Below are 18,179 nucleotides of genomic sequence, written 5' to 3'. Positions count from 1 at the left end.
AAACAACCTCTCTGCATTGATCCTGTCAAACCTTTTAAGCATCTTGTATGTTTCAAATCAACAATGATGACAGGCCCAACTGAATCAACCTCTCCTCACAGGAAAATCCCACTACGCCCAAAGTCAACATCCAATCCTCAAACTTCCCAACTTCAGGCAAACAAGGTCTCGAGAATTCTACAAGGGGTGGCAGATCAAACAGCAATTATCCTCATCCATCTTGCAAGTGCATAATATGCCAGGTGCTTGCTCACAGCCAGGATGTAGTGTGACATGTATTGAAATCAGGGAGGAGCCCAAAGAAGCAAATAAGCAAATATTTATACGAAAATAAGGATGTGCCATGTACAAAGGGCAAAGGTGGCCTCTGCATTAGGCCACAGAATGTCATAAGGAGAATTACTCTAAAGGATTGTGGAACAAAATGAGGACTGTAGCTTGTAAATGTCAGGACAATTCCTGTACCTGAACGGTATAGCACAGGGATGTGGTCAGTGGATAATCTGTGCTCACTTCGCACACCAATCAGTAGAGGGCCTCCCCGCCTGAAAAAGAAAAGAAACAGATGAACAATTACTGATGACAAAACTACATAGAACATAAAGACAGGAGTAGGCTATTCATTCACTGCACCTTTGTGGTGGAGCAGGGGGAGAAGCAAATGAGAAAGTTAGTAACCCAGTGACTTCAGATGAGGACTGCACCACAGCAATGAAACGCAGTGCTTGTTCTCGAGTCTGAAAGAGTAAGTGTCTTGGTTACAGCCATGGGAGGACAAACATTACAATCCAACAAAAGCCACAACAATAACAGTGTACACAACTGGAGATAAGGTGAAGCATGCCTCAATATGAACGAATTGCATCCTATACATATCGAAATACAGAGGGCATCAATTCATGTGCACATAAATACTGGAACCAGCACCACTTTGTATGGCTAACAAACAAGACTGCAGAAACATGTAGCATTTCCAGTCTTCATGGTTCACTATTTTGATTAAAACTGGAGTGTAAACTGAATTCAAACCAAACAGAGATGCATCAAATGGCACAAATTCAGCAAAATGGACTCTTGAAGTTCTCAAAGAATGTCTGTGGGCTTCAAATAGTTTCAGCACATTTAAATGAATCCTGTTAACTTTGAATTAAATGCAGAGCAAGTTTACTTGAATGATAGAATGCTTTAATTGGAATCTTAAAGTTGACTGTTGACCCTGAAGAAAACTGAGCACAAAGTTCAGTTAAACAAAGACTCTTTCATGGTTATCCTGGCTAATTAAGTACAGATGTATTTCTGTAACTCTAATGGGAACAATAACTTCAATAAAAAATGGCGATTAGTTAGAATGCCTCAAGTAATGCTTTAGAATATAACGAGTACAGGGGTTTAAACAGTGACATTTGTTCTTAAGATAATGGAACTAAACAATAAAGGGGTCAGAAGATGTCAAGCCCTGGGCCATGTGCAGAAAAAGACTGATAAAATGTAATTGCGATGACTCTTGCAGGTTTGTTACAGTATCCATCATTTCAAAACTAAACCAAGCCTCTCACCATCTCACATGATTGTTCAGAAATCTCAGCATTTCATTTTTACTGCCAATCAGATCAGCAGTTCAAGCCTCAGGGTGGGCAAGAGAGGTCACATTCTCTCAATGAACACATGAGCTGCACAACGGATGTAATGAGGCTAAGCTGTCTGCCTCTCATTTGATCATTTTCATTCTCAACACTGGACTCACAAGTAAGATTTAACGCAAATACAAAAACAATTTTATGTCGTTTATGTAAGAGCTTTGACTTGTTCAGAGACTATATAAGCCACTAATGAGACTAATAAACCAACTGACAATGCATTATTTCAGAAACCAAACCGTGACTTTTTAGAGACTAACTTTCGTGGAGTTATCAAAGCTGGTATTACCCAACAGAAGTCTACAGTATAAATCGGAATAAGCTAGTAGACACAGAAATTAGAAAATAATGCCTCAACAACTAACAGACAAAAATGCTTCCTTCTCTCTGAAAACAATTTCCAAACTCACAACCACGACTATCTGGGGAGACAAAGACAGCAGGTAGCCACTCACCAACCTGACTTGGAAATTTAACAATATTCCTTCAGTATCACTCAGTCAAGGTCCTGGAATTCTCTCCCTCAGAGTATTTTCGGTACACCTACACCATGCAGTTCAAGAAGGCAACTCAAAACTGCCCTCTCAAGGGGCAACTAAGGATGAATAACAAAAGCCAGCCCAGCCAGTACTGCCCACTTCCCCTGAATAAATAAAACACCTCATCATACCAGAACCTGAACATTTTGAAGTCCACACACGTCAACAGATTGTTAATGTAGAATAACTGCTATGCTCCTACTCATTTGTTTACTTATTATTATGTCTTGTATCAACTGAAAACCAAAAAAGGACAATAAACTGAAATTGCACTGAAATTCTGTACACTCACATTAAAGAATTAAAGAGCAAGTGTTTGATTACTACCAATCCACTTGCTACACAGAGGAATTGTCATGATATTCATGTTTGGTACTAACTATTAATGCAAGCGGACTCAAACTCGTGACATGTTCTGCTTCTGAAACCAAGCTATTTTCTCTTGTTTGTGATAAATCACACTGATCGGTCACCTGAGCTTGAAATGAGGCAATTGCTGTGACATTTTATCCTTTGGTTATTTGAGCGAGCCAACTATTGATGCAGGCCACAGCTGCTTCAAGCCTATTCCCTTGATAGTCTTCCACTGATTGTTGCGTTCTCTGCTGCATTTACAACTGAGCAGATGTTGAACTCGTTTTGCACCTCACTGGTTCCCAATGGTCATTCTACAACAACATCATCACCTTCGTAATTTGACTCAGTTCTTTTTAAGACAACAAGGGCCACGTTATCTAGTGCAATAAAACTAGTGACATGAACATAAATGCCAGCCCAGTTCCTAACAAGACGAGTTATAAACTAAAATAAATAAAGTGTGCTTTTCGATCTATAAAGTCACACATCTGATTATTGCTCATGATTGCAAACGGACTGGGAGACCTGAATAAAAGCAAAATCCTGAAATTAAAGCAGAAATTACTGAAGAAACTCGGCACTATGGAGAGAGAAAGAAAATGAACATTAAGAGTGCGGTGTGATCCTTCTTTCGAAGACTTTGGGAGACTTCTTCCATTTCTTCAAACCTCTCCAAAAGTAAGGTTAAAAAAAATTCTTCTGTTGCTTTCTTGGAATTTTTTTTCGCAACAACGCAAGGGATTCATTTTCACTTTGCCTCTTGCTCCGAAGTTTTTGTGGACTGCGGCATCCTTAAATGCCCACCGAGAAACAGTGGTCCCCAGCTTTGTCATTTCAGGAGAAATGGCAAAGCTGCTGGGATTTACCGGTGACCGATCAATTTCATCTTACCAGCCAAACATCCATCAATGCTTTCCATTCAGTGAAAAAGCTGCAACCCCCAGCTCTCAGTGCCTTCTGCTTCATGCCCCAGGAGTTAGAATCATAAACATATAACATGCAGAAACCTAGTTGTCCCATGAGGATGGAGAGAAAAATACATCATGGACACAATGCTTAATCTACATACCTAGTGCAAACTGCTTCACCTGGATAATGGATACTCTTCAAGACCAGAGCAAAAGCACCTTCCTGGGTTTAAAAATAGAAGTACATCAGTGTTAGAGCAAGCATCACATCAAACTCATTCAAAACCAGAAACAGCAACTGCCTAATATTGTACAGCCCTGCACTTTTCCTCTTTGCTCTTCCAAATTGACAAAACATTCCACTCAAAGGGCGAAACCCAAATGATGACACCCTCTCCGACTGGTAACTGGGTTCAGCAGGTGGTTTCGGGTGGTGCTGCATATTAAATAAAATAAAACACAAAGTATGCTTTGTACTCATTGCCTGACAGACAAGGCAGCACCCAAGTACACAGGGGACACTGGAAACCTCGCTGAACAGGTCATGGCAGTGTCTCAATCGAGGGATTCCAAACTTATTACAAACCTCCCAAGGGAATTTCAAATAGCTCACAAAGATCAGATGAATTCCAAGCACTAAGCCACAGACCATGCATTCAAATGATTGCTACTTCAAACTTGCAATAAATGAAAACAAAGAATTTAATTCAGCCGATGATTTTCTTTCCCCAGCAGTGCAAGTTGGCTACTTTCATGCCAAGGCTTTCGGACATTGTGTGAACTTTCTGCCAGATGACAAAAGGATACAGCAATCACAACACTAATCAACCAAAGTGACAGAGGGGAATACTCTATCAGGTGAAATACCCTGCAACTATTGTTGATTCAATTTTAAAACAAAGGAGAAGGACTCACTACTTTGCATAGGATTAAAAACTAACTGATGAACATCAGTGTTTGCATGATAAGTTTAAGGCATAGCAGGGAAATTCACATGGGCGCTAAAACACCTGCCAACGCTAGCCTTTTCATGGCTTTCAAATTAGAAAGTTCAATTCGTGTTTTTCAGCCTGTTCAAGGAGCAGGACAATCAGTGCTCGTGTTATCTTGCCTTGTAGCTGCAACAATTTCAAGAGCTCCCTGGTCACACCATACTGAAGAGCTTAAAGCAATACAGCTGCATTACAGTCACAAGTGAGGTCAAAAGGTATTGATTATCATGAGTGCTGTTCAATGAGGTGATTGGACCTTTTGAACAAGAAGCAAACCAAAAGATTAAGCTGCGAGCCATGACTTTGTTTAGCCATTGTTTAATAGCTGGGAAGGAGCAGGTTGCCTTATTCAACCTCAGAGTTCGTAAAATCACTTTAGAGGTCATGAATTATTTTTATCTGCTATTTTGTCACAAAGCAGAGCTGTGACTTAAGCATTGCAACATTTCTTAGACATCACTGAGAGGAACAGCTAATTGGCTATTTTTGATTCAAGGATGCCAGAATTTCATTCATGTACCCTGTGATCTTTAGGTTCACTTGTGCAGGAACAATTCCTTCAAAACACTGCACTTGGAAGGAGATAGTCTGCCCCTGATGTTAAATGTCAATGTAAACCCAGATCATGTCCCTGTCTCTGAAGTGGGACAAGCACTCACAATCTTCTGCTTCAGAGATGATGCTGAGACAAAGTCGAGATGGGGTAATGTACATTATGACAAATGTGAAACTTTCATTTCACAATTAAAAAATTCAGGGTAAAATATTACCAGTTGCTGAATGACCCTCTCCACCAGGGTGGCAAAGCTGATGTCGTCACTCTCACGGTTATCATACATGTATTTGACCAGCTTCGCAATGGATTCTGTGTCAGTGTCAGATTCAAATTCATAACCTTTACTTTCCTGTAAGAAAGACAGAGCTCTTTAAGAGAAGCTGACACAGGCTCACCAACAACAATTCAGGTCTTGCCGTCAATACAGACTGTGCATTATGTATGGGCATTATGCCTGTGCTGGCCCCTGAACAGGAGTTAAACACGTTTAGTCAATAAACACAGCATAAAGGACAGAGTGGTGGTGTGGAACATCGACATATCATATCAGAAGGCCAATTAGCACAGGGTAATGTCCTCTGCTGACTTCCAAACGTGGGCTCTGTTGGACCAGCCTACAATGAATGTTCAGGGTCATGTTGCTTCCAGGATGTTGTGATAGGTCCTCGGGAAGGTCACCCATTAAATCAACAGAAAGGCTGAGCGTGATTGGTCAAGTTCATCATGTCAGATGTGGAACCATTCAGACTCTCTGGAGGGAAAAAGCTGGTCTGTTATGTAGCAAGTGACACCTATGGCAATGACAGCCAGTTAGCATTGTTTGCCCATTACAAGCAGGTACCTTGCATCAAAGCCAGGGGCTGGAATTATTTTATTCCTGTTTGTGCTTGGGATGTGAGCTTTACTGTGAATTTGTTGTACCTGAGTAGGCAGCAGTGAGCTGACACTAACATTGCCATGTTAGAATGCAGTTAAGCATTTACCACATTACTGTGATTCTTGCGTCATATGTCAGTAGGATTGGGCAAGGATTGCTGATTTCCTCCCTTGAAATTATGAGTCAAGCAGATGAGTTGTAAAAAATATGGCAATTCAATGACTGTTAATAAGCCCAGCATTTAATTCTAGATCTGTTCATTAATTCAATTTTTCATAGCTGCAGTGTGGCATGTGAACTCATGTCGCAGGACTATTTGTCCAGCCCTTTTGGTAGCAGTCTCCTCAATGCTTCTGTTTTCTCTTTCAGGTCATAAATGCAACAAAAGCACAACAAGTCATTCTTTTTACACATACGCACCAGGAATTTCTTCAGGTCCTTGTAGTTTGTAATGATGCCATTGTGGATGACAACAAACTCTGAAAGAAAGAATACAGGTATCACACAATCGCAGCTTTTTCTGTGAACTTCATTATTTCAACAAATGCAGAGAAAAACCAGGAACTGATGGATTATAGTGTAAGATGGGAAGGCGCTTCTTGGAATCTATAGTTCAGGAAACAGGGACTCGGCACAAAGAGAACTTTGAAATAATTATGACGAGGCAACATGAGTTACATTGAGAACCGCAGTACTCAATAGGAAACATCTATGAAGCTATTTTATATGGAATCAGAGCAGGACTTAGATACTCCATGTTAAGGTTCTGGGGAATGTTGCTGAACAAAGAGAACTTGGAGTGCACATTCAGAGTTCCTCCAAGGTGGAGTCAGAGGTAGCTAGGATAGTGAAGGAGACATTTGGACACTTGACTGTATTGGTCAGAGCAGTGAGTACAGGAGTTGGAAGGTCATGTTGCAGCTATACTGGACAGTGGTTAGGCAACTTTTGGAATACTGCATACAGTTCTGGTCTTCCTCCTCCAGGAAGGGTGTTGTGAAACATGAAAGGTTCAGAAAAGATTTACAAGGATGTGGCCAGGATTGGAAGGTTTGAGTTATGGGGAGTAGCTGGATAGGTTGGGGCTGCACTTCCTGGAGCATTGGAGGCTCAAGGGTGACATTCTAGAGGTTTATAAAATTATAAGGGGCATAGATAGGATAATTACAGATGGCCTTTTCCCCAGGGTGGGGGAATCCAGAACTAGAGGATATAGGTTTAGGGTGAGAGGGGCAAGATTTAAAAGGGACTTAGGAGGCAACTTTTTCACACAGAGGGTGGTGCGTGCATGGAAAGAGCCACCAGAGGAAGTGGTGGAAGCTGGGACAATTACAACATTTAAAAGACATCTGGATCAGTGTAGAATAAGTAGGGTTTAGAGGGATATGGACCAAGTGCTGGCAAATGGGACTAGATTAACTTAGGATATCTGGTCGGTATGGATGATTGGATCAAAGGGCCTGTTTCTGTGCTGTACATCTCTATGATTATGGCTCTATGACTCACAGAAAACGCTGAACAGAGTTCAATTTGAGAGAAAGCCATCTGAAATTTAAATGGAAGGAACTGAAGAAAATTTACTGCCCGAGTTTGCAGGTTGGTGAGGTAGAAGCTGAGATACAGCACAGATTTTGGTCTAAAAACTGAAAGAACTGCAGACAGTGGAAACCAAAACCAGAAATTGCTGGAAAGGCTCAGCCGGTCTGGCAGCATCTGTGGAGGGAAATTGGTGTGAACAATTCAGGCTCAGTGACCCTTTCGCTGCAGATGCTGCCAGACCTGCTGAGCCTTTCAAGAGATTTGAATCTGTACTCCAAAAGGAAGGATTTAAGTAGTACTATACCATGGTTTCAACTGTTCACTTTAGAGTCATAGAGATGTACAGCACCGAAATAGATTCTTCGGTCCAACTCATCCATACTGAACAGATATCCTACATTAATCTAGTTCCATTTGCTAGCATTTGGCCCATATCCTTTTAAATCCATTTTACTCATATGCCCATCCAGATGCCTTTTAAATGTTGGAATTGTACCAGCCTCCACCACTTCCTCTGGCAGCTCATTCCATACATACACCACCCTCTGTGTGAAAAAGTTGCCCCTTAGGCTTCTTTTATATCTTTCCCCTTTCACCTTAAACCTATGTCCTCTAGTTCTGGACTGCCCCACCCCAGGAAAAAGACCTTGTCCATTTATCTGATCCATGCACCTCATGACTCTATAAACCTCTATCAGGTCACACCTCAGCCTCTGACGCTCCAGGGAAAACAGCCCCAGCCAATCCTTTTGGCTCAACCCCTCTAGGCCTGGCACCATCCTTGAAAATTAATTTTAGAACCCTTGCAGGTTTCACAACATCCTTCCAATAGGAGGGAGACCAGAAATGCACATAATATTCCAAAGGTGGCCTAAATAATAACCTGTACGGCCACAACATGACCTCCCAACTCCTATACTCAATGCTCTGTTCAATAAAGGAAAGCATACCAAATGCCCTCTTCACTATCCTATCTACCTGTGACTCCACTTTCAAGGAACTATGAACCTGTACTCCAAGGTCTCTTTGTTCAGCAACACTCCCTAGGACCTTAACATCAAGGTCGTACCATTGAATGCAATGATATCCCATTTGTAATGAGGCAACCAGAACTGTACAAAGTACTCAAATTGTGACCTAACGCATGATTTATAACCTCCCTGCTGTTATATGCTGTGTCTCAGTTAATAAAGGAAAAGATTCTATGGATCACCTTAGCAAATGCACTGAACAGTCCTTCTACCTTGTGAGGTATGTGGAAATTCATTCCATGATCCCACATGTCCTCTACGTCTCTCTGCATTCTCCCATTCACTGTGTATTCCTTTGCTAGTTTGACCTTCCTCAAACGCATCACCTCCCACTTCTCCAGGATGAATTCGCTGCTGTCCTGCTCTCCTGAGCAGTCTATTGATACACTGCTGCAGTCTCCAACTCTCCTCCTCATAATCAACCACATGGACAAGTTTTAATATCATCTGCAATCTTCTTGATCATGCTCCTTCTGTTTGTGTCCAATCTGTCAATGTGTCTAACAAAAAGCAGAGAACGTAGTACTACGCCCTGTGACCTTCCACCGAAAACAGCCCTCCAATTGGCAACACCTGCCAACAAGTACTCTTTGCTTATTGCCACTGAGACTATTTGATTCCCAGCTACAGTTCACCAGGATCCCATGGGGTTTTTGTTTTAAGCTAGTCCGCCATGGGGGGGCTCTGGTCAAAATCTGCACAATCACCCGCGTCAATCCTGTTATTTCTTCAAAAAATATTCAATCAAAGCAGTCATACATAAGCATCCTTAAAAAGATCTTTGCTAGTCGGTTAATCTATCTGGATCCATCTGAGGAACAGAAGTGGTTCCAATAGTTTACATATTCCAAGGTTAAACCAAATGACCGGTCTTTATTTAGTTTCATCTCTTGCTCCCTTTGTTAAATCCTTTAGCAGCACACCAGTGCCAAGTGAGGAAGGGAAAATGATGGTGATATGTTATGTTGCTTTCTCCCTGGCTTATTCTAATAGTCTGGCCCTGGTGCTAACTATGTGCATTTCCAATGATACTAACACTACAACTGAGGGTACGATAATCATACTTCCTCTCCCTCATCGGTTATCATGTTCAATAATTCGCACTCCTCTGCCTCAGAGTCAATGTCTGCATTGCTCCCTGATTTGTGAAGTGCATTCATTGATGACAAAGTTGGTAGCAAAATGGTACCGTCATTGATAATCTCGAGACCCAGGAAGGTGCTCTGAGGGCAGAAAGGTTCAAATCACATTACAGTAGGTGCTGGAATTCTAATTTAGGCCCTCACAAAATCTGGAATACAAAGTCAGCCTCAAGAACAATAACCATGATGATCATCATCAATTGTCAAAAAAAAACATCTGGTTCACTCACGTCCTTCAGGGAAGGATAGCTGCTGTACTGACTCAGCCTGGGCTACAGGAGACTCCAGGCCCACAGTAATGTAGCTGACTCTTAAATGCCCTCTGAAATGGTTCAACAAGCCACTCAGTTCATTTAGGGATGGGCAACTATTTCTGCCCTTATCAACAGCACAGTAAAAACTGAACAACCATATCAACAGCTTCCACCTGCCAGTTCTTTTGAGTTTGTTATGGATTCTGTCCTTTACTTATTGTATTGACGAAATATCCACGAGTTCACTTTGATGTTGTTTGCCAATATTCGTACATATCCTCTCCCTGCTTTGGGAATTTTCTTTTAGATTTCACCCTCCACTTCTCACACTCATCTCGAGCTTTCAGTAATTCTCAATGTCTGATGGAAAATTTCCTTTACTGTCTTATTTTAACCTGTCAGCTCACTCGAGACTGGTGGCAGAATATTTATTCTGACTGTGTTGAATCTCCCCTTTGAATGTCGCCCACTGCCCCACACAATTTACTTTCAAACAGCTGTTTACAGTCCATTTCTACAAAAGTGCTCCTCACATTAATAAAATTGCCCTTACCCCACTTCAGACCTCTAACTCCTGTTCTCTCTCTATCCCCTGTACATAATTATGCTAAAATTAAAATAAACTGAATTATGACCACTACGAATAAAATGTTCCCCAGTGCCACTCTTTCAACCCACACTGCTGCTTCACGGTCTAAAATAAAGGAAAAACAACTGAGACCTCTCAAGTTGGATTGCTACATACCTTCTTCTCTGACAAAGATGCAGAAACATAACAAGGGTTACCTTGAACGACACAGCAGAAAAATCATGACTTCCCACTTTACCAAGACTATCACACTAACTCTCACACACTTAACAATTCAGACAAAACAAAACATACCATTGTTCTTGTCAGATCGTTGTGGATGACTGTTGACCGAGCTTGGGACACCATGAGTTGCCCAACGTGTGTGCGCAATGCCAAGATGCACTTCAAAATCAACGTCAAAATCAATGGAATCTTGCTCTGCAAAAGATGAAACACTGGCATAGTCAAAACCATAGTGAACTATTTACAGTACAGAGGATCGACTGTGGATTATCACAACATCTCTGGCAATCACCTTACAGCTACAGCCTCAAAGCTTTGGTTGTGGCAATTGGGAGATATCAAACATGTGACCAGGCATTCAGACAAACTAATTTTTAAAAAAACGTGTAATGCTGATTAGTAAGAAACCAGAGAACTGAGGGAAAGTTTAGATACCAGCAAATTACAACTCAATAAAATGAAAATGTTGGAATCTGATAGAATAAAAATTGCAAAAAACATAAAAAGACAGCAAAAGATTCTCCAAGAAAGGACAAAGTGGCAAAAAGTGAATGTTAGTTTCTCAAAGGATGAGAATGGGGAACAAATGATGAGAAACAAGGAAATGGCAAACAGTTTGAACAAGTGAATCTGCAATCACAGCACAAGAAACAAAAGCACCCAAAAAATGTGCAATATCAGGAAGCAAAAGGAAAAGACAGAGGAATCCCAATGAAAAACGTACTTTGAAAACTGATGGGTTGAAAGGCTGATGACCACCCCCTGCTTCCCCCAATCTAATAATCTGCACCTTGGGTCTTAAAGGATGTGGCTGCAGATATACCGGATTCATTAGTTCTAGATATTTTTCAACCTGTTCAAGCTGTGTCAATTCGCACCTTTAGAAATATTAGGAAGTCTGTTCAGAATCCAGGCAGAAAATTAGTGGGAATGCTGGATTTGAACCAAGACCTTCTGGTCCAGCTATATGGACCAATTGGTCAAACATACGCAATGAGGAAAATGCCAGAATCCAAGACGGAGGCAATACTATGGATGTCTCGAATCAAAGACAGAAAGAGCAAGAGAACCTCAGCATGTCTGGCTGCATCTGTGGAGAAAGAAACAAGAGTCTCAAATCTAGTATGACTCCTTCTCTGTGTTTCCTTCCAGCTCCACAGCATTTCGCCTTCATTTCTCAATATCCATGACTTGGATGAAAGTATTGAGTATATCGCGAGCAATTTCCTGACTATTCTCAGATAGCAAGTGAGCAAGCTATGAGGAAGAAACAAGGGGTCTGAAAAGTGGTATAGATAGGTAAAGTGAATGAACAAAAATTTGACACATCTTGTTCTGTGGAAAAATTACACTTTTTCTAATTTGGCACTAAGACTAGAGAGAGACAATATTACTTAGTTGGAGAAAAGCTGCAAAGTGCTTTGGTATGTAGGGATCAGGGTATCCCTGTTTATGAATCATGGAGAGTTAGCATGCAGGCACAACAAGTAATTGGAAAAACAAAGGAAAACTTGGTCTTCAATCCAGGAGGAACCGAAGATACAAGTAGTGAAGTTCTGTTCCAGCTTTGTAGGGGAGATGGCACCTGAAGGATCACAAGTTTTGATCTGGTCATTTCAGGAACGAAATACTTGCTCTGAAAACAGTTTCAGACCAGGTTCATTAGCTGATTCCTGGGATGAAAAGGTTCTCTTATGAGCAAAAGATTAAGCAGGATATACTTAGTGATGTTTCAAACAACATTGTTCAAAATATAAGACTGAGGGTCTTGACAGGACAGATGCTGCCAGGATGCTTCCCTTCACAGGGGTACAGAGTCAAGTTTAAAAATAAGGGATCACTGATCTGAAATGCAGATGAGGAAGAATTGTCTCGAAAGGTGACAATCTTGGCTACCACTTCCATGCACACCAATAAAGGATGGGTCATTGAATCTATTCAAGGATAACATGAAAATATATTTGATTGGCAAGGGCTTGTAGTGACAGACAGGAAAGTGTGGTGCAGGCCAGATTCAGATCAGCCACAATCTGAATGAATGATGACCAAATGGCCTTCTCTAGCTCCTGTTTCTCGGAAACTGCTGAAGACAACATCTGATTCGAGGGATCCTTGAACATTTCCTTCGAGATTTATTTATTGCTTTGCAAAAGCAGTCGAAGGTGGGTTCAGATTCCCAAGACTCTCATCTTAGCCTTCCCAGATTGGTGACTGTGTTTTCTGAGCTCAGTTCAGAGAGAGTTTGTGCTTCAATCAATTTTATTTCATCATAATGGAAAAGTCTCTAATTGCATTAGCTACCATGGGTATAATGACAGATAAACTTTACCAGTGACTCTGCATGGTCTAAATGTTATCTTGATTTGTGTAAGTTGACAACAAATTATGGACAGTGAGTATCATTAATGGCAGGCAGTAAGAGGAAAGGTTCCTTGTCAGCTGTGCGATGTAGAGGACATTGGAACCTCTAGCATAATTATCCATAGCTCCAGAGTACAGCATGTTTATTCAGAGGAACAAGGAATCAAAGCTTTCTGCCTTGTATCCAGCAGGTCTGGGGGAACAAGAAACCAAACTTTGAAAGGGAATGTCAATTTATTCAGCATGAGAAAAGGGTGCTGATGTGGGCCATGCCTGGCATGGAGATGCAGGAAGATCTTAGCAGGCTGATTAATCCCAGACAAAGCAATTGAACTCATTGCATTTCCATGGCATAGTGTCTTTTCAGCCTTGTTTAGCCAAGTACAGCTCAATGTTGCCAGTGCTGTAAACAGGACAAGTTTCTGCACAGATTTTGACATAATCATTTATTGCAAGAAATTTGCTTGAAAGCTTTCATTTGCATTCCTTCCCATAATTCAAACAGTTGCTTAATGCCCCGATAATTAAAACTAACAGTCTGATCAGTTTAGCAGGACATTTCCTGACTGGTGGGAGAATCACTGCTGCTTTGTTGCAGAGAGACTTATGTGACAAACAACTCAGTTTTGTACTTAAGGGTGTAAATTCGGTTCAAACTGATACAATCAAACAGCCTTTTGTCCTTGACTTTGGGTGTAAAATCATATCAGAAGATGATTGCCTCAATCTCTTAAAGATATCCCTGCGTCACAACTTAATTTCTTCCCACTTCTTGATCTGTCATGGCTGAACATATTTTTGTCTATATCCTGTTCTGGCTTTTGAATGAAATGCTTTGGGGGAAAAAAATCTACCTAAGTTCCTCCCTTAAGCATACTTATTATATAATTCATTTTGATATCTGAACCTCATTCCAATTTGATCTTCTCTAGGATGAGCCACGAGCAGTTGTTTGATACCTGGGGTGTGTATCATTCTTCTGTATGTCAGAATACCAATTAAATTCACGAAGGCATTAAACTGGAGAATGATCAGGTCCTTATCTGGCATCCACACACCAATGTTTTCTGCCAAGAGTCACTGTTAATCAGGAAAGAGAGTTGAAGGCTGTGTACTTCCAAACAGCGGGTTGCACAGGTGCTACTGTGGCTGCAACTAGTTAACCAAGCCAACATGGTTCATGGTATCACTTTGCTTTGGACAAAAATCAAGAAAGACTTGCACTTATATCCTGCTTTTCATAACAACTGGACATTTCAAAGCTCTTTACAGCCAGTGAAGTACTTCTGAAGTGCAGTCACAGTTATAAAGCAGGATATGATGCTGTCATGTATGGGTCAGTACCGCGTAGAGCAGAGCTTTTTCCTGGCAAATAGCAACCGTGAAAGCAAATGCAGCTTGATATCTTGTCAAAGGTGTCCTTTGTTTCAGCTTAAATATCTTTACCTCTCACTTGTCATTTTTTTTCACGTGACAATATGCAGAAGAATGAGCATCAATATTTGCAGTTATTGCCTGCCCTTTAATTTCAGGTATTCCAGTGCCACGCTGTTCAACTCTGATTTCCAGCATGTGTAGTCCTCATTTTCTCCTCCTCCTTTAACTTTAAGCTATTGTCAAATTGATACAATCAAACAGTCTTTTGTCCTTGACTTTGCGTAATGAACGAGAACTGTTTGAAATAACCTCGAAACTGGCCAGGGGACGATGACTGAAGGAGTAGCGTTCTGAAAGCTAGTATTTCCAGATAAACTTGTTGGGCTATAATCTAGTGTTGTGTGATTTTTAACTGTGTCATCACAAAGAGCAGAGTGGTCCACGTTAGAACAAATGGGGAAACCTCTAATATATGGTGAAGGGCGCCAAGCAAAAGCCATTGATGATTTCATTGTTAAGGCAACACACTCGTTATTCTCTGAAATGTTTGGGTTAATCTTGTCAGTGATGGTGTGACATCCATGCTTCACTGTGTACCACTATAGTCAGAAACCCTTCTGTCACAGACCAAGCCAACACTGTTTGAGATTATCGGACACCATCTACATGCTAAAAGACCTACTTTCAATTTCATCCTCCAAGGCTTTGACCTTTCCACTCTTCTTGATCAGATGGATCTGACGTGCATTATTCTCCCAGTTCTTGTCATTTCCACCATCGATTCCAACACCTGGCAAAAGGAAAAAAAAACTTCTCAGAATATGGCAGAGAAACAAACTCAAAAGCAGCTGAAGAACCAAACAAGAAGCAAAAGGTGATTTATAGTTTGAGGAGACACCCTCCTCCCATCTTTGCTCAGCCTGCATTATTATTGTTCAGGATTTTGCAACTCTAGAAAGCCCTCAGGTTGGTATGAGGATATATTTCTGTCCCCTCTTCCTTTCCATGGTTTCTCAGGTTCCCCTCAAGTATACTTCAGATCAGTCAGACCACTGGGTTGCTCAGTTGGTGCAGTAATCAGTTCATTACAAAAATAAAGTCAATCAAAATGTTTGAAAATTTCATCAACTGGAAGGGGAAAGACAATTGAGAAAACAAAAACGAAAATATATTAAAAGTTACAAGCATCCACCCTGGAATGCCTTTCCACGGATGTGGAAATTTATCACCCAGAAAAACTCTGATCAGAGGGTTTGCAGATGTGAAATATCTCAGAAGTGAGATAGTAGGCTGAGTTGGTCAGAACAACTGTGAGACAGTGCCAGCGTGAACTCAAGTGACACATAGCAAGCAATAACAACATTTCAAAGCAGACAATTACTGTTTCATGATTATGAAAGGACATGGTCTGGGGTGAACTTAACAACTTCCTCCCTCACAGGACTGAGGATATAATTGTACCACACAGACTGAAATGGTTTAAGAAGGCAGCTCATCACCATCTTCTCCAAGGCTGACCCAGCTAGCGGGGCCTGATTCTGTTGAATAAAGAAAACAAATTAAGCAAACTAAAATCTGTGCACTTGCCGGCAGAATCATATCCGCGGTACTCAAGACGCTGAAGCCCTTTGATGAGAGTTTCCAGAATCTCCCTCCTTGTCCTGGGTACATGGTAATTCAGGTATGCAAAGATTCCTGTCAACATAAACACACATAAGAGAACCTTTCAGTCTCTCATTCTCATTTGGAAAGACAGATTTTTGCCAAGGTGAAAAAATGCACTTTTGAAATCTGAGAGTACAAAGATCAATGCAGCTTAACAACTGAGAGAATGACAATAGTCTGGCATTCACTGGGGATCTCAAGATTCTGCTCCAATTTATTCTGTTATCCAAACATTCCATTTTATCAGAAATGTGGCCCCCACCAGCATATGCCAATTTCCATTAACAACACACTTACACCTAAACCCAAAAACAACATCAAATGGAACACAAGAAAGTGATGAAAGGCTTCTGTCTGAAACATCGATTCTCCTGCTCCTCGGATGCTGCCTGACCGGCTGTGCTTTTCCAGCACCACTCTTTGTCCCCAAATGGAACAGGACCTGGTTTCTGTATATGCACCCACATCATGCAATGAGTTCTTTGTAGTTTTGGTGCACGTATCAAATGGGAACGAGAGGTTTGCGTGGCCTTGAAATAAATCAAGAGCAAATGGACACCAGATGACCACTTTGCTGAGCACCTCCATTCTGATCGGAAACATGACCCCATGCTTCCTCTTGGTTCCCACATCAATTCCCCAAACAGCTCTGACCTCTGCTTCTGCACTTTACCAGTGAGGCTCAACACTGTTCCTTTCATGATCTCTGTACTTGCTTAATGTCTACTATACCAGCACATTTTGGAGTTCTGCTGCAAGGTCAGAAACCTCTCCTGTTGACTTGCTGAGTATTTACAGAATGGGCCTGTCATCAACAAAGCTGTTCTTATTTCATGTCAAGGCAGAGGAAATGGAGATTGGTTTGTTTCTTAGCTAGCTAATATTCATACGCTATTTCTTTGCTCATGCTATGACGGCATCACTGCCAAAGTTGCATAGTCATCATTAGACATTTTTTAATTCCAGATCTTTATTGGATTGAAATGTTACCATTTATCATAGTAGATGTGAATCCATCACAGCAGCCTAGGGTTCTGGATAAATAATCCTGTGACTTTGCCATTCCACCACCATCATCCCCAAATGGCTGTCAATAGGAAGCTGGATATGCTGCAGCACTTCCACGTTTGAACCAAATGATTGAAGATCACAAAACGTCGACACACAATGCATCTCTGCTAACAAAAACATTGCAAGGTACTTTGCAAGAAATAACTTTGACTGTGGACTATAACTTTTGACAGTGGATGATGAGGGACTGCAGTATCGGTACTCATTACAGGCATGAATATCAGAGTCTGGACACCTGAGCTCTACCAAATGAATCGAATCTGGTCCTACCTGACTGCTATCCTGTATTTGGAAGGTCACGGAATGGTTTCACAGCTCAGTAGATTTAACACAGGGTTTGACAACATCAATGGCAGCAGTAGCACGATTGCTCTAGCTGACACTTCTCTCTCCATGTGATGCCACCGACCCCACCATCTCAAAGGATTATTGAGCACAGCATCTCAGGGGAGTTGAACAGGAACTATTGGCCTTTTCAACAACGTATGGTGCAAGCTCATTTTCTCAAATTCTGCCATCAATCCTGACACCCTCCAGGATCCTTTGGATGCACAACGGCTCCACTGTTCAAAAAGATCACCGCTGATTTGAACACCGGCCCAGCTCCACTTTCCTGCCAGCCAACCCAACAACCTGATTCAACCTTGAACATATTTGATGATCCCAGTCTCCACCACTCTCTTGGACAGGACATTTTCTCAGTGGCTCGATGAACTGACTCAATCAGATTGCTTCAACTGTTTGGCCACTGAGAATGTGAATTGTTCCACATGTAGGCAGGTACAAGTGAACAATAAATGCCACTACATGAAGTCAAGATGGAAGCTGAAATGGTCACTTTCTGCAGTGATGTACTGCTTCTGCCAAAAGTAAACAAGGGTTGGTTGAGAGCTTGGAATACCATCTGATACGCTCACAAAGACTCAGCGAGGCTGTTATAAGTGGGTTCACAAAAATCAACGTCAAATCCGATCTCCTCCAGAATATCAGCCAACTCATCTCCTTAATGCTGCACCCTGTACACGATACTTCAATGGGTATATCATTATTGCACTGCAC

General features: G+C 41.3%; 1 protein-coding gene across 1 annotated transcript in view; it reads right to left on the bottom strand.

The window, feature by feature from the left end:
• The window catches only part of gfpt1 (glutamine--fructose-6-phosphate transaminase 1), a 72,498-nt gene that overhangs the window by 39,337 nt on the left and 14,982 nt on the right, over positions 1-18,179 (bottom strand). The window contains exons 2-8 of the mRNA XM_060856365.1: positions 15,972-16,079; positions 15,067-15,174; positions 10,716-10,841; positions 6,287-6,345; positions 5,204-5,338; positions 3,603-3,664; positions 466-545 (exon numbers count right to left, since the gene is read on the bottom strand). Coding sequence (XP_060712348.1) covers positions 466-545; positions 3,603-3,664; positions 5,204-5,338; positions 6,287-6,345; positions 10,716-10,841; positions 15,067-15,174; positions 15,972-16,079 — 678 coding nt within the window. The remainder of the gene's footprint in view (positions 1-465; positions 546-3,602; positions 3,665-5,203; positions 5,339-6,286; positions 6,346-10,715; positions 10,842-15,066; positions 15,175-15,971; positions 16,080-18,179) is intronic.

This window comes from Hemiscyllium ocellatum, chromosome 48, assembly GCF_020745735.1.
Source record: "Hemiscyllium ocellatum isolate sHemOce1 chromosome 48, sHemOce1.pat.X.cur, whole genome shotgun sequence".
Lineage (NCBI taxonomy): Eukaryota > Metazoa > Chordata > Chondrichthyes > Orectolobiformes > Hemiscylliidae > Hemiscyllium > Hemiscyllium ocellatum.
The sequence above is the reverse complement of the archived record's forward strand: the minus strand, read 5'-3'. Positions and strand labels throughout refer to the sequence as shown.